This window comes from Dipodomys merriami, unplaced genomic scaffold (genome assembly GCF_024711535.1).
Source record: "Dipodomys merriami isolate MVZ:Mamm:240054 unplaced genomic scaffold, mDipMer1.0.p SCAF_72, whole genome shotgun sequence".
NCBI lineage: Eukaryota > Metazoa > Chordata > Mammalia > Rodentia > Heteromyidae > Dipodomys > Dipodomys merriami.
The window spans coordinates 4,544,226-4,560,609 of record NW_027206313.1 but is presented as its reverse complement, the minus strand read 5'-3'; the positions used below and the strand labels follow the sequence as shown (position 1 = coordinate 4,560,609).

General features: G+C 35.7%; 1 protein-coding gene across 10 annotated transcripts in view; it reads right to left on the bottom strand.

The window, feature by feature from the left end:
• LOC138818204 (casein kinase I) overlaps positions 1–16,384 on the bottom strand; it is a 90,825-nt gene that overhangs the window by 53,776 nt on the left and 20,665 nt on the right. For 9 of the 10 annotated variants that reach the window (XM_070009180.1, XM_070009184.1, XM_070009183.1 and 6 more), the window contains exons 2-3: positions 8,072–8,497; positions 2,430–2,470 (exon numbers count right to left, since the gene is read on the bottom strand). In XM_070009180.1, coding sequence (XP_069865281.1) covers positions 2,430–2,470; positions 8,072–8,249 — 219 coding nt within the window. In that variant the 5' untranslated portion in view covers positions 8,250–8,497. Of the gene's footprint in view, positions 1–2,429; positions 2,471–8,071; positions 8,498–8,827; positions 8,845–16,384 lie in introns of those variants that run through there. The other variant, XM_070009181.1, reaches the window with a different exon arrangement.

The window sequence follows — 16,384 nt, the reverse complement described above, 5'->3', positions numbered from 1 at the left end:
ACTTTAAGCCTCACGAATAACAAAACAAAGAAAGTTGCCAGGCACCAGTGAGTGGCTTATGACTGAAATCATAGCTACTCAGGAGGCTCGATATGTAAGATTGTAGTTCAAATCCAGCCCAGGCAGAAAAGATCATGAGATTCTTATCTCCAACTACCTACCAGAAACCCAAAGTGGAGCTGTGGCTCAAGTAGTAGAGTGCCAGCCTTTAGCAAAAATACTAAGTGATAGCACTCAAGACTCTAGTTCAAGCATCATTACTCGCACCAGAAACAAGAAAAGAAAAAGAAAAAAGTAAGGAGTGAATTGGCAGAACACCTGTCTAATAAGCCAAAGTCTCTGAGCTCAATCCCAAGTATCTCACCTCCCCCCCCCCCGCCCCCCGGGCAAAAGAAGGATGTATGTGTATAAAGACAGGAAGATAATATGATAAATATTTACTAGGGCATCATCAGTGCAGACAGGATAAACCAGTTCAAAATCTGTTAAGAACAGGACCTAAAAGTCACCACTCAATAACTGAGAGACGGTAAGGTCAGCCTAGAGCAGTAGCACCTGCTTTGACACAATGACTTATCTATCTTGGCCTATTAGATAAACCCCTGACATGCAGGCTCTCTTCCAGGAGCAGAGCTGCCGCACCAATAATCAAGAAAAAAGTGCTGTCGTGCTTCTGACTGTGCTCACCACCCCAACCCCAATGCCAAAACTCATCCAGCTCAAGTCCACTAGCCTACAACAGGGAACAAAGAAGGCCAAAAATCAGCCACACCCGTATAAATACTCAAGTATGGTTCTTGCACTGCGTCACAGGTCTCCCACTGTGAATCATGTGCACACTCATGAGGACACAATTTTAATTTGGTTTTCTATACAGCCTATACACTATTTATACTAAGTTAGGCATTTTGGATTTGTAATAGTAAAATATTTCACTAAAAATTAGAAATCAACCCTTTCCTTAACATTTAGATCTCGAGAGCTTGTGTGAACCGATTCTCATTACTGACTAGTGTGACTCCAACTCTAAGAAAGTGATGCTGGGTGCTAATGGCTAGTGCCTATGATCCTAACTACTCAGGAGGCTACGATCTGAAGATCACGGGTCAAAGCCAGCCTAGACAGAAAAGTCCCAGTGAGACTCTTAGTTCCAATTAACCCCTCAAAAACAAGAAGTGGAGCTGTGGCTCAAATAGTAGAGTGCTAGCCTTGAGCAAAAGAGCTCAGGGACAGCACCCAGACCCGGAGTTCAAGCCCCACAACTGCCCCAAAAAGAAAAAAAAAAAATAGTGACAAACTTAGTGACAACAAACTACCCAATGTATATCTCATAAATCATCTATGTAAACGGTGTATCAGCCAGTTTCTCCTGATGGCTTATACCATAAACCTACTGGGCATCTTTATTTCCAAGTAAAAATAAACTATTTGCTAAAAATAAACTATTTGCTAAAGTCAAAGTCAACACATACACAGAGAGATCCTTTTAAGTTTTTCTGATTCCTCCCACCTGCCTCTTTCCTAAGTACCTGCCTCTCTCCTTTGTATCATTAATTTCACATCACCCTGCTATCACAGATCAAGAAACATAAAGCTGGGAAAATGAAGCTAAACCTTTGGGAATCCAGGCTAACAAGCCTGTAGAAAAGCCACAATAAAGTTTGCCTTACAGAAACAATTCCTAGGTCTAAATTCTTGCAAAAGAGATCTCTCTACTTATATTGGACACTTTTAGAATTTCAGAAAAAGTGCATGGGTATTTGCTTTCCCACTACCTCACACTCACATCAAACATTTGTGAAACTCTAAAAGCCAAGCAGTTAAGTTTTTGATATTCATGAACCAATACAAAAAATTTCAGAAACTACTTTAAAGTATGTGTTCAAAGAATCCAGAACACAAAACACATTTTGTCTCAACACTTGAATCCAAAAGAAAAATCCTGGGAATTTTCATCTACTTAAAATTTTTAACTAAATTAAAAATAGCAATAATATTCACTATTCAGTTCTTTGGTTATGCCAAAGTAAAGGACAGCTTTTGTGGCAAAGAAACACACTGGTATCTCACACATTATCATGAACTTGACAGGAATTAGGATATTAAGGACCTCAAAAAATTCAGTCACACTTTACAACTTTGGTGGGGGGAGTAAGGGAGGGGAGGATTTGGTGGGGGGGGGGGTTGGGGAGAGGATGGGAAGGGATGGGAAAGGGAAACAAAGGAGGAGGCTACAATGCTTGATAAGAAATGTACTCATTATCTTGCCCATGTAATTGTAACCCCTCTGTACAGTATTTTCACATAAAAAAATGAAAAAAATTGTCACACATCATTTTTCCTTTTCAAATAAACTTCCCAAATATAAATATGAAATTTAAATTAAAATGTAATTTAATAAAAATTAAGAATGAGAAACATGAACTTACCAGTTTAATTGCCACATATTCATTTGTATATAAATTTTTCCCTTGAAAAAGAAAGAAAAAATCAGATTTTGCTAATCATTTATAATTTAATTATATAAACTGTACTGTTAAAAAACTATATAATACATTTGAGTGAAGCAAAAGTCTTTACTCAATGAAGCAAAAGGTAATATTTAAATTGATATGCTTAGTATTTCATCTCCAGAGTAGAAAGTAATACTAGTAAATCTCACTCACAAAAATAAAAAGATTCTGGTTTTTGGAATACTACATACAATTTAGAAAATAATCTACAGTTAGGTGAATGCTAAATTTTAAAACTCCAAAATAAAAGCAGAAATTTCAAATTCCCCTCCTAATCACTCATTTTAAATCCTTCATTATTACGGGATATGGTCTTATTAGGGCTCATTTAATCTAGAAATGTATCAGATATGTAAGTAAAGATTTGGAATCTTTTATACATGCAAGGAAAAAAGTATTCAAAATATGGCTCTAGAAAACTAGGTTAACAAGTTTGAGAAAAAAAGGGTACTAACACATTACCTTACGATCAAATTATTTCCATGAAACATTTAAACTCCTAAATGTTGAGGAGACTGTTACGTACAAAGAAGAGGTGAGTGACAAATCAAGATAGATTTAACATCATTATACTTCAAAAATTTAAAAAATTTACAGCAAATTTTAGCAGTGTCTATAATCAAGAAAATTCCAGTGGTATCTATAACATTAGGAGACTATTGTAGAATTTTGGAGGCGATTAGCATATAGAAATAGCTAAACTAATGTGTACTTTTACAATTACATTTAAAAGAATTGAATAAAAGAAATATTACAAGGTGATTTCCAAATATCCAATATTTTCAATTAGTATAAGTTAGTTTTGTCATGAAGAACATAGAAAAGTGACAGATTGGGAGAGGGGGGGAGAGATTGTATTTTGTTTTAAACTGTGAGAGTACCTCGTCAAGAATCACACGCGCCTACGGAACACCAGCCATGGATACAATGCTTTTCTACAAAATACCCTTTAACCTCCTTTCATACAGCAATTGATAAATAGCAGAATTTCATTCAGATCAGCAAAGTTTTGTCCATATATATGTGTCACCTGATACCTCTCCACAGCAGTGTTTATTCATGCAAATTACTAGTTACATGACTTTATGCCCTTATGTATAACAATGAGTAAAAACTATTAAGAAAAAAACGTAATACTCATGCTAAGTAGCTTAAGTCTCATAGATTCAATGTATTTAGCACAAAGATGAATCAAGAGAAATGCCAAATGTGATGAACATTAAGCTCAATGCAGATGCTTATTAAACCTATATTAAATTTAATATTACACAGTATTTTTAGGCAATTAACTCAGCAGTAGTAAGATGTCTATATATCCATTTTCAAGAATTCAGTATATATGAAAACTTACATTTATCTAATATGCTTAAATGAATAATGAAGAACTGGGTTACTGGTATCTAACAAAAGAGCAGTTCTGATTTCAAGTTAAAAGATGAAAAATAGGCACTTTACAAGGCTGTCACTTCTTTATAACTATTTTGTATATAGTATTTATTTATAAATAGGAAAAAAGTCACAAGTTTGCTATAGATCCCATAGAACCAAAACATACCAATACTTTCAAAAGTTTTATTTTCATTGGCATATGTGGTTGGACGTCTACATTTTCAGTGTCGGGAAAAGGCACTAAATCCTAAAGGCATCATATTTAAATAAAAATAAAAAGGTTTTGCTGAAGCTTGGAGGTTACAGTTATAAACATGGACTAAGATCAGAGAATAATACAAATACATTTTTGTCATCTAACACAGACACAGTTCCAGTTTTAAATAAAATTTATTATATATTATTGTATACACAAAAAACACATGATGCACAAAGTATACATTTGTGTGGATGGTATGAGTAAGAAGGGACTGTGGGTGTGAAAGAAGTCTCCAAGGAAAATGGTGATAGAAAATTGGTGTTATAATTCAATTTCAAAGGAAATTGCCAATATATACTAAATATGTTTGCAGCAGGGATAAGCAACCCACCAATATCCCTTTTCCTCCTTTCATAACAACAGAATGCCCACGTTTGAAAATGGCTACCAGACCATAATTTCCCAGCCTCATTTTCAGCTGACTGTGGCCATGTGACAACTAAGTTATGCATATCAGTGAACAAGAAGTATGTCACCTCTCACTCCCAGGAATCCATGTGTGCATTTGTGGCTCTTTTTGTTCATCTGGCTGACTTGTTGGAAGGAGTACTGAAGAAAGAGCACATTGCACAAAGACAGGGAAGGCACATATGAAGGATGCACAAGTACACTGACAGCCTGGGTGTGTGTGCACTGGCACTCTCCCGCTCTCCCTCTCCCTCTCCCTCTCTCCCTCTCTCTCCCTCTCCCTCTCTCCCTCTCTCCCTCTCTCTCCCTCTCCCTCTCCCTCTCCCTCTTCCTCTCTCTCTCTCTCTCTCTCTCTGCTTGAAACCACTGTATTTTGGGAATGTGTTTTTTGTCCTAGACTTAGCTAGAAACAGTAGAAAAATAAACATAATAATGAATTCACCTAATCTGTATATGTAGTTGATATATAAGACCTACAGAATTTTCAATCAAACAATTCTCAAACACAAACACTTAAATAAAGAGAGTTTTGAACTATGTCGTATAAGAAGCCAAAAAAAAAAAAGTAACAGGAAGGGGTTTAACGGAAACTTCTGTAGAAAAATTATGTCAAGAAGTTAATAGTGGGCTGGGAAGATGGCTCAGTGGTAGAGCGCTTGCCTTGCATGCATGAGGCCCTGGGTTCGATTCCTCAGCACCACATAAGCAAAAAGAAAAAAGCCGGAAGTGGCGCTGTGGCTCAAGTGGTAGAGCGCTAGCCTTGAGCTGAAGAGCTGAGGGACAGCGCCCAGGCCCAGAGTTCAGGCCCACGACCGGACAAAAAAAAAAAAAAAAGAAGTTAATAGTATCTTGTTTCAGATATAGTAATTCATAATAAATAGCACAGGAAAACACAGTTTATTATACTCAAAAAATGATACTGTTTTTGCTGGATTTTTCTTGAGGGTGTGTGGGGGAGGGGGGCGAGATGGGGCTTGAACTCAGGGCCTGGGTGTTATCCCTTAGCATTTGCGCTCAAGGCTGGCTAGCACTCTACCACTTTGAGCCATAGCACCATTTCCGGTTTTCTGAGAGTTAATTGGATATAAGATGCTCACTGACTTTCCTGCCCAGGCTGGCTCTGAATCATGATCTCCACATCTCAGCCTCCTGAGTAGCTAGGATTACAGGCTTGAGCTACCTGCAGGCCCAGCTGGTTTATCCTCTTTTGTCACTGTTATTTATTTCTGTAGACTTTGCCTTGTATATGTTTATATGATTTTGGGAGACGAAAAGGAAGCACAGTAAAGGTAGGACAAATGGAACCAATTGAGCAGTGATACTCACTAAACACTATGTTAGAAATTAAGGATACAACTTTCGGAGGCAGGGAGTTAGGAGGGAAAAAATGGAGAAAATAAGGGAGGGGGGTAGGACTGTTCAAACAAAAAATGTACACATTACCAGACTTATGTAACTGTAACCTCTCCGTACATCACCTTTACAATAAAATTTAAATTAAAAAGAAAAAAATGATTTGAAAGAAAATATTTTAAAAATCCAAACCAACTTTCACAGCATTACAAATTGTTTAGCCAGCTATAGAAAGAATAATTCATCTTCCAAACAGAGAAATTATCTGGAGTCTTGACAGAAGGGGTAAAATGCCTTCTTTAGTAGTCTTTGAATAAGAAAGAATAAGTTGATTTAGTTCTGCATGTATATATGTTTAATATACATCATATATATGCTATGTATATAAATATATAGAATACATAAACATATATACAATGTGTTCTAAACATACATAAAACACACATATTTGATACAGATACTACATTTAAATAAATTTATATAAATATCACACAGGTATATATAATATGATTTAATTAGATTAGAAGTTCTAAGAAGCTACCTTTTTTATATGACTACTTATTCAAAGATTGTAAAAGAGTGTTTTATGCTTTAGGAATAAACTGTAATTTCTGGCTCATACAGTTTTTCCTACTGTCCTGGTTAAAACAGTCCACTAGATTTATTTTGTATGAATACATACACATATAATATATATAATGTACATGTATGTATATATGTTTGTGTATATATACATATATATGCATGTTGGTGCATAGTTATTTGAAATAAATCATGCAAAACAAATTTCAAATAGAAATAGCCAAAGTACAGGCAGATATAATGCTGGTTTCTTAAATTATCCTCTAATCTAGGAAGTAGAAATAACTGTAATATGAAGTTGACAAACTTGAGGCCCTGAATGGCTCACTGCATGGCTAAAAGTATACATTCTATATAGATAGGAAACATTTGATATTATTCTCTAGTTTAATGTCAAGTATTTGCTGGATAGCATCAAAGTTAGACAAAAGTAAATTGTCTGGTTTCTCTAACTCCAAAGTCAAGCAACTTAAAAATGCCAAACTATCAGATTCAGTATCTTTTAAGGAAAATGCAACACATTTACCTTTAGAAATATTTGTGATTCTATTAAAAGTTTGTCAGACACATCATGAGATAGCTAGGTACAAAGTATGTAATCTTTTATTAGCTTTTATTTGGCTTCATTCAAATATTTAATGTACATTAGCAACAAAAAACTCATGAGATAAGAGTCACTACAAATTGTTTTTACAAGATAATGAGAAGAAACAGTTGAGTAGATGAACTCAACTGGAACTGTTTCGAGCAGTAGAGTTGAACCTAAGCTTAACTTTTATTTTAATTTCTTTGTGGTCCACTGGTCAGGACTTTCTTGCCCATCAATTCTGACTCCCCCACCCCACTCCTTCCTGGTTTCTCTTCAAAGGAGACAACTACAATTCTACTATACTAGGTGCTCAAAGACTGAGACTTTATGTTTCTGAATCTGTCTTAAATTGTTTGTTAACATCTGGCAAGTAACTTTCCCTCAACATTCTGAAATGTAGAGTTTTTTTTATTAGATGAATGCTTCCCAAATTTACCTAAATATGATAACCTGAGTCAATACTCTTGAGTCTTTTGTTAAGAAAATATTCCTGAGCCCTTCAACATATTTTTAGGGGAAAGTGAAGAAGATTGGAGAGAAAAATTCAATTACAACAATGTAAATTTCATTAATTTTATGTCATTTCGGTACATTAATGTGAAGTCATATATAGTTTGAAAGTTACTAATTATCTTAAAATATAAGAAAGGTACCTAAATATCATACCTAAAGAACACTGCAAAAGTCCTCATTATTGGCACCTTTTTTTAGCCTTCTCAACCTTTTCAAACTACTTTCTTCTTCTCTCATATTATTAAAAAAAAAAAAAAAGAGAATGGTTAAACTCTAGTAAGTAGACATTACTATGCCAGGTAATTCTCACAAATAAAATACCATGTCAATAAGAAATGCCTAACATCTACCTTCTTTAGAATTACCATAAAAATTAATTGATTAAATGACAATCTTTTTCATTAAAACTTATCTTCCATTTAAAAACATGCTTCTCTTAAAATGGAACAAACAAAATAGTCTTACCTAATCGTAATTCTCCAAAATTGCCACATCCAATTTTTTTTCCAACTCTAAAGTTAGGTCCAACCATTAACACCCCAGATGATGAAGACCCAGTTCCTCGAGTGCCGTGCCCGGACCGGCCACTAGGCCGTGCCATTCTATCATCTGCTCTGTCCTTGTCTTTCTTTTTATTATCCATATCAAGTTTGCGGTACTCCACTTTGAATTCTTTAATCAAGACAAGCACGTTGAATTAGGGTACTGTGAGAATAGGTACATCCCTAGGTAACTCTACCAGATGGGTACTCTTAACATTCAAATTTCAGTCGGTAGTCAATGGGCTGGAGCGTGTTCATCCCATTCGTAAAACTGTTCTCAGTTGTCTTTTCAGCAAAACATGTCTTTGAAAGTATCTTCTCTGTGATATGAGCTGATGTTGATAGAGAGCTGGAACATCAAGAAAAGATGAAGTGAGATGACATAACATGAACTTACACCGTGAATTATTGCTATATTGCTGCAGAATCTTAAATTGGCTATTGCCCTTTAATTCTACACTTTAATGCTAAAAAAAATTAGAAAAACAAAAAGAAAAAATTTAAAAATGTTTTTAAAATAAAATAGTGCTAAAAGGTATTGTGTCATAAAAGAGTAGATACTCACTAACCTAGAATCTTGCAACTTAAAAATCATATCAACTAAATAAATACAAGAAATTCAATAAATAGTTTTTCTATTTTAAGGCAGAAAGATGGAACAGTTGGAAAATCAGAATACCTTATTGAAAGTGTCTTCTTCATGCTCATATGCTTAATAATTTTCAGTCTTTTCAAATAGACATTCTCTTTTGATTTTCATTTATTCAAGTATTTATTCCTATTTATATACAGAAAAGGAATACAAAACTAGTGATTCTTAAATCATTCTTGCTATCTCATTAGGAAAAATTTTCTTAGGTAACATTTGAGTTAGACTTTTTAGAAAAAATGAAATTACACATGGCTAGGACAGGTGAGAAGTATCAACTTTAAAAAATGGGCAAATTATTGCATTTTCTAAATACAGATGAAAACATTAAAGCATGCATAAAAAGTTCAAGGCTTTTGGGAAGAGTCTGAACAGACTCTTCTCTTCTTCACTTCTCAGAATTTCAGCCATATACTCTGCTGTAAATCTGCAACCCTATTCTACATGATCCCTTACATTAGTTTGAACAATATAAATAGGTTTCTTTTCTTTAGTTAAAAAAGCTTTGAGTTCAGTGTGGTGCTCAAGCCTACAACCCCAGAACTCAGGAAGCCAAGGCAGTACAATTCTGAGTTTAAACCAGTCTAGGCTACACAGTAAGATTTGATTTCAAAACAAAACAAAAACATAAAAAAGCTTTAACTTTATTGTAATGTAAAAAAACTAGAATTAATAAAGGATTTATTTGTAATTCTGAAATTGGATTGCTATAAATAGTATATCATTAATTTTTGGTAACTTCCCAAATATGTAATTAGTCCCAATACTCAATTTTCAGTAGAATATTAATTGTACAAAGCATGTATTATAATGTACTCAAACTAAAGTCACTCCCCTCCATTACATTTCTTATCCCTTCTACTCCCTTTTTTAAACAAGTTTTAATGAGTTTTCACATACCCCACTGGCTTTCCTACCCCTCCAACTGGTTCTCCCTCTATGTACACTCCCTATTTTATTCTCATGCTACAGCTGATGCCTCTTGTTTATTTGCTCTGTTCCTGATGTAAAACTACACAAAATCTTTGCTTCTAGATATAATGGGGTATTCTTAAACATTCCCTCCTACTGGTTATGCTGTATAAAAAAGCTTGGCTGAAAAGTTCCTTTAAAAAAAAAAAGTCAATCAACAAATTGAAGACATTCAGCAGTCTCATTCAGAAAACTGAACTGAGACACAAAAACTGCTCAAACCCACAAGAAAAAAAAATTTTTAAGTAATCTTAAAAAAACAAAAGGGAGAACTACCCATGACTATAGAGAAACAGAGCTCCTGACAAAAACAGTGGAGGCGCTAAGATGAATAAAAGGAAGTTTTCAAACAAATGAAAAGAGAAAGTAGACTTTCAACCCATTTCTCCATCCAGTAAAAATTATTCTCTAAATCAGTTGAGGGGCTGAGATATGTAGCTCGGTGGCAGGCACCTGTCTAGCATTCACAAGACTTATGGTTCAATCTGGATCATCACGAAGAAAATGAACACACACACACACACACACACACACACACACACACACACACACACACACACACACACACACACACACACACACACACACACACACACACACACACACACACACACACACACACACACACACACACACACACACACACACACACACACAGAAGGAAAGCCATTAAGATGAAGGAAAGCTGAGAATTAGTCATCAGATGATTTGAACAAGAAATTCTTAAGTTGTCCTTTAACAAATCACAATATCAGAAAGAAATTTGAAACTTCAAGAATAAAGAGTACTTGCAACTGCAAACACATTGGTATTTATTTCCTCTGAAGATCAAGTACTGCTTAATGCATAAGTAACTTCTTAGTGTTACCTATAAAAATTACAAAATATAACATCCAACCTTGAAGAATGTTTGCTAAGAAAGATTACATGCTGAGCTATATAATTTAAGTCTCAAATAAATGAAACATGAGAGTATATCTGACCAAAATGAAATTAGTTGTTAGTAACCATGATAACTAGAAAATTCCCAATGTTTGAAAAAGAAACAAACTTTTAAGTAATTCATGAATTGAAAAAGCAATCACATGGGAAATGGAAATCAATTCTAACAAAGTAACAGTGAGATAGTTAAACTTTTTAGCTTACAGACCAAGGCAGTGCTTAGAGGGAAATTAGGACTTTTAAAAATTTAATCAATGATCTACAACTTCTTTAAGAAGTTAAAGTAAATAAGAAGCAATTTAAAGAAATACTTCAAGTCCATGGACTTATAGAAAAACATGGGTACGAATGGGGGCAGTTATTGGGTCTGAACTCAGAACCCTATACTTGGAATATATGCCACCAGATGTTTTTGCTCTTGTTATTTGTCAAACAGGAGCTCAACCAGGCGGGACAACCAGGACCAGAATCCCACTGATGACTCCGTGTAGATGGAATGACAGTTGTATATAACCACACCCACACACTGACTGGGAGGGGTTCTCTTGAACTTTTGGCCTCAGATAGCCTTGAACCATGATCCTCCCAATCTCAGTCTCCCCAGTAGTTACAATCATAAGCATAAACCACCCCACCTGGCTGAAAATACTGTCTTAATGGGTGGAAAGACTGGTTCTTTAAAAAGAGAAAGGAAGGAAGGAAGGAAGGGAAGAAGGGAAGAAGGGAAGAAGGGAGGGAGGGAGGGAGGGAGGGAGGGGGGGGAAGGAAAGAGAGAGGGAAGGAGGGCAGGAAATACAACTAGTAACTCCTAGCAAAAATGATCAAATATACTACCAATTAACAAAAAAATGAAAAGTACCAAAAAGATCCTTCAAATTTTATTAAAACAATCAAGGATTATTGCTACTAAATTTGTAACTTACATAGACAAATCAATATAAAACAGAGTATCAGTAAGTAAGTACCTATTTTTAAAAAAAAAAAAAATTTATTGTCTGACTGAAGGCTCATGCCTGGCTTGTAATTCTAGCTACTTTGGAGGCAGAGACAGTAAGATCATGTTCTGAGGCCAGCAAGCCAAAGAGGATCTCAAGACATCACCTCAACCAATAGCTGGGGGTAGTTACATGCCTGTTTGTCCAAAGCATGAGAGAAGCGGAGATCACAAAGATCATGGATTCAGGCCAATCCAGACAGAAAAGTCACAAGACTGTCAGAAGAGAAAGCCCTGGGTTTGGTGGAGATGTTTGTCATCACATGACAGTGGGAAGTGTAAACCGAGGAATGAGGTCCAGTCTGGCCAATGTGGAAAACAGAGTCAATCTGAAAACTAACCAGAGCAAAAACAGCTGCCTTGTGAGTGCAAAACCTTGAGTTAAAACTACTGGGGAAAAAAAATAATTTACTATAAAAACTTTCCCATAAAGATATTTCATTGCTGAATTAAGGCAATTATTTAGGGGAAAATAAGATTATTTTGATTTGAAAAAAAAAACTTTCAGAAACATAGGATAATCAATTTCCTTTGTGAAATCAGCACAACACTAATACATACAAACACCTAATAAAAACAGTACAAGCACAGAAAAGTAAACCAGTACTTTTTATGAACACAGAATTTTCTCATAAAATATAAGAAGTTAAATAATCAGACTTGAATAGGAGAAACATAAATTTAGTATTTTAAACCAGTTCACCAAATTAATATTAAAAAACTCATGATCTCAACAGGTAAGAAATTTAATTAGACCAAATTGGACTCTTTAGTGACTAAAACCTCATAGTAATACAGAAAAAGGGCAGAAAGTTTTAAGATTAATAAATGGGGAAAAATAGTTAATGTGATTCTAAATAATAAAGCCATGAATTATTTTCCCCTCAAAACTGGAAAAGGGGGAAACACTTAAGAACATTCACTATCAGATTTTGTATCCAATAATGTTTTAAAGAACCAGCCAGAAAAGAGACATAAAAATCAGAAACAAAAAGGTAAACCTGTTTTTATTCACAGATGATTATGTATGCATAAAACAATCAAATCCTTAGAAAAATATGTCACTAGGAAAAAATGAATCTACTAAGGAACTACAGCAATCCTGGTCAATATACAACGGTTGAATTGTATATACTAGCGACAAACATGAAAAAATAAAATTGAAGAAAAAACAGAATAGCATTAAAAATATTTTTTTTATTTCAACAAAACATGTTCCACACTAGGTACACTGAAAACACCAAACATCACTGAGAAGAAATCTCAAAGAAATAAATGGATTAGAAAACTAAATGTTCTTAAGATGTCCATTCTCCCAAAACTGATCTACAGGATCAACACAATCCCAAATATGACTTCAGAGCCTTTTCATTGATAATCTGATCCTAAAACTAATTTTGAAAAGCAGAATCTAAAATAAACAATCTCAGAAAAGAAAGTCAAAATTAGAGGATCTATACTACATAGCATAGCATCAAAGGGTTCTCCCTACAATAATCAAGACAAGGCAAAGCTGCCACAGAAACTGGCACATAGATAAATGAAAGTGGTCAGAAATAGGTCCATATCCACAGCCAACAAAATACCTCATCAGTTCATTAATGACAAAAAAAAAAAAAGTATTTCTAACAACAATGCCAGAACAACCATACATCTGTGAGGGAAAATGCATGTGAACCCTACATCATGTCATGAATGATTTAAAATGGATCACAAATCTGAACACAATATTCAAATCCAAAAAGGGAGTCCTTAAAGGATCTTATATAATCAAGATTCTTAGAAAGTATAAGAAACATCAATCATAAAAGAAAAACAAAATTGTGCCAGTCCTAGGTCTTGAACACAGGGCCTAGGTACTTCCCGAGAGCTTTCTTCCTCAAGGCGAGTAACTCTTCCACTTGAGTCACAGCTCCACTCTATCTTTCAGAGATTAATAGAAGGTAAGAGTCTCACAAACTCTTCCTGCCCAGACAGGCTTCACACCACAATCCTTAGATCTCAGCCTCATTAGTAGCTAGATTCCAAGCATGAGTTACCAGCAGCTGGCTTAATGTTTTTATTTTTTTTTTAATTCTTACACACAAAACTGAGAATTTTATCTCAAGATCATGTTTTCCCCACTATATCTTTACCATAAATTCACTTAAAATATGGTGTTTTCAGTGAATGTGTCTAAATATTTACTTAAAAGATTTTTAAGCCCTCTTTTTATATTCAGAAAGGAAAATTTTTGGCAAATTTCCATTCCCTTACTAAAGTATCCAAAAACACATTCTATATAGAAAAAAAAAATTCAAACAATCCAGGCAAAGTACAGCTCAATCTGGGATGTCCATATGCTTTCCTGCTTTCCCTAAGATTACTCACAGGTAACTTTTCTCAAAAGTAACGACCTTTGGAGAGCTGGGAAGTTGGCTCAGTGGTAGAGCGCTTGCCTTGCATGCCTGAGGCCCTGGGTTCAATTCCTCAGCACCACATAAGCAAAAAGAAAAAAAGCCGGAAGTGGTGCTGCAGCTCAAGTGGTAGAGCGCTAGCCTTGAGCTGAAGAGCTGAGGGACAGCGCCCAGGCCCAGAGTTCAGGCCCCACAACCAGACCCCAAAAAAAAAAAAAAAAAAAAAAAGTAACGACCTTTGAGTACGGTGTATATACTGCATCTGTAATGCCTGTATTTGTACACAGGCATGGACTCCTGACCCTAATTCTAGCTTCTCAGGAGAGGCTGACATTGGGGTTCCAAGGCAGGAAAATCTTATTTCCAAGAAACAACAAAAAGAAAAGGAGAAGGAATTCAAACAACAGACTCATTTTATTATGATTTCTATGCACTGAAAACCAAGTACAGTTTGGCTGAGTTACCCACTCAGGCTTGTACTACAGGCCACAGTCCCATCTTCTTCAGACTGGGGCAGAACTCCTGTGCAAAACACCAACTGTGTGAAATCTGTCTACTGACTATAAGATACAGGCAACCCTCAGTTTCTAGGGTTGGTTACAGTTCCTGCCATGTGGGCTTCTCCAGCGTGGTTGTTGACTTCTTTAAGACCCCAAAGTCTCTAGCACACGCTCTAAGAATTAATCTTATATAAAGTTCTATTGTGAAACCTCTTCTCAGAACTAAGCCTCAAACTTTGTACCCTGCCCCAACTCTCCCAGGTATTGGGATCATTGCTATCTGCTTCTAGACCTCTTTGATGGACGCATGCCTGTGTAATAGAAAGAGCACAAGATTAGACAAAAGAAGCCTTCCAAGCACCAATTTAGATACTAACTAGTTGGGAGACTTGGAGAAGACAATCTGCCAAAATTTATTTTAATAATTATAAAATGGGAGCATTAGACTAAGACATCTCTATAGGCATTCTTTTTTTATTGGGGGGGGAGGGGTCCAGTCATGGGGCCTGAACTCTGGGCCTGGGCGCTGTCCCTCAGCTCTTCAGCTCAAGGCTAGCGCTCTACCACTTGAGCCACAGTGCCACTTCTGGCTTTTTTCGTTTTGCTTATGTGGTGCTGAGGAATCGAACCCAGGGCCTCAGGCAAGGCATGCGCCACCTTCCCAGCCCCTCTGTAGGCATTCTTATACTGTACACACTGTAATTGCTATCATGTCTGATAAGTACTCTTACATAACTTTAATGATCCCTGAACCTAACAAAGTACCTGAAACCTGACACACATTCTGTAGATAATAAAGAGCTTTATGAAGAAAAGTCAGCTAAGTAAATAAAATAACAAAGGAAACTCAAGAAATTATTTACCCAGAAATATTAACCTGACCATTCATGAATATAAACCAACAACCAAGTATCACTACTACCATTAAATGCGAATTGAACAATATGAAAGAAAACTGTACTCATATATAAAAAAAAAAATGTTTTAACTCTGGTAAAGATCATCCAAACAACAGAAGCGATGTTTAGAAACAATGAAAGTCAAAACAATTAGCTTTTCAGAGATTTTGAGAAGTATAGCAACATGCAAAATATGAAAAATACTACTATAGTAAATAGTCAAAGACAAGTGGGGAGAGTGATCCTAATATAAAAAGCAGAAATATAAAAGAATTTAAAAAGAGAAATCAAAGAGCCAGGTGCCAGTGACTCATACCTATAATCCTACCTGTTACTTTGGGAGCTGAGATCAGAAAAACCACAGTTTAAGGCCATCCTAGGCAAAAAAAAAAAAAGTTTGCAAGACCCAATCTCAGCCAGTAAAATCCTGGGTGCAGTGGTACATACCTAGCACCCCAATCTTCTTGGGAGGCTGAAATTGAGAGGGTTGTAGTTCCAAGCCAGCTCATGCAGACTCCCTCTCTACCTGTATCAAGAAAAGCTGGACAAGGTGGCACTAGCCAGTGATCCCAGCATCAACAGAAAGCCTAAAATTGGGGCATCACAGCTCAGGTATTCCCAAGTGGAATGGGAGGCTATATCACAAAATAACTAGGAAAAAACAAGTCTGGAGGCATGGCTCAGTGGTAGAATACCAGCCAAGGAAGTCTAAGGCCCTGAGTTCAAACTAGAAACAATCCAACACTCCAACTCGCAAATATCTAATCATAGATAGTAATAGGGAGGGAAAGAAAGTTTAAATCACCAAAAACTGTTCACCTGAACTGGGACATAAAGAGACTTTAAATGCTAGGCATGGAATAAAGTATCGCTAAGCATACTAC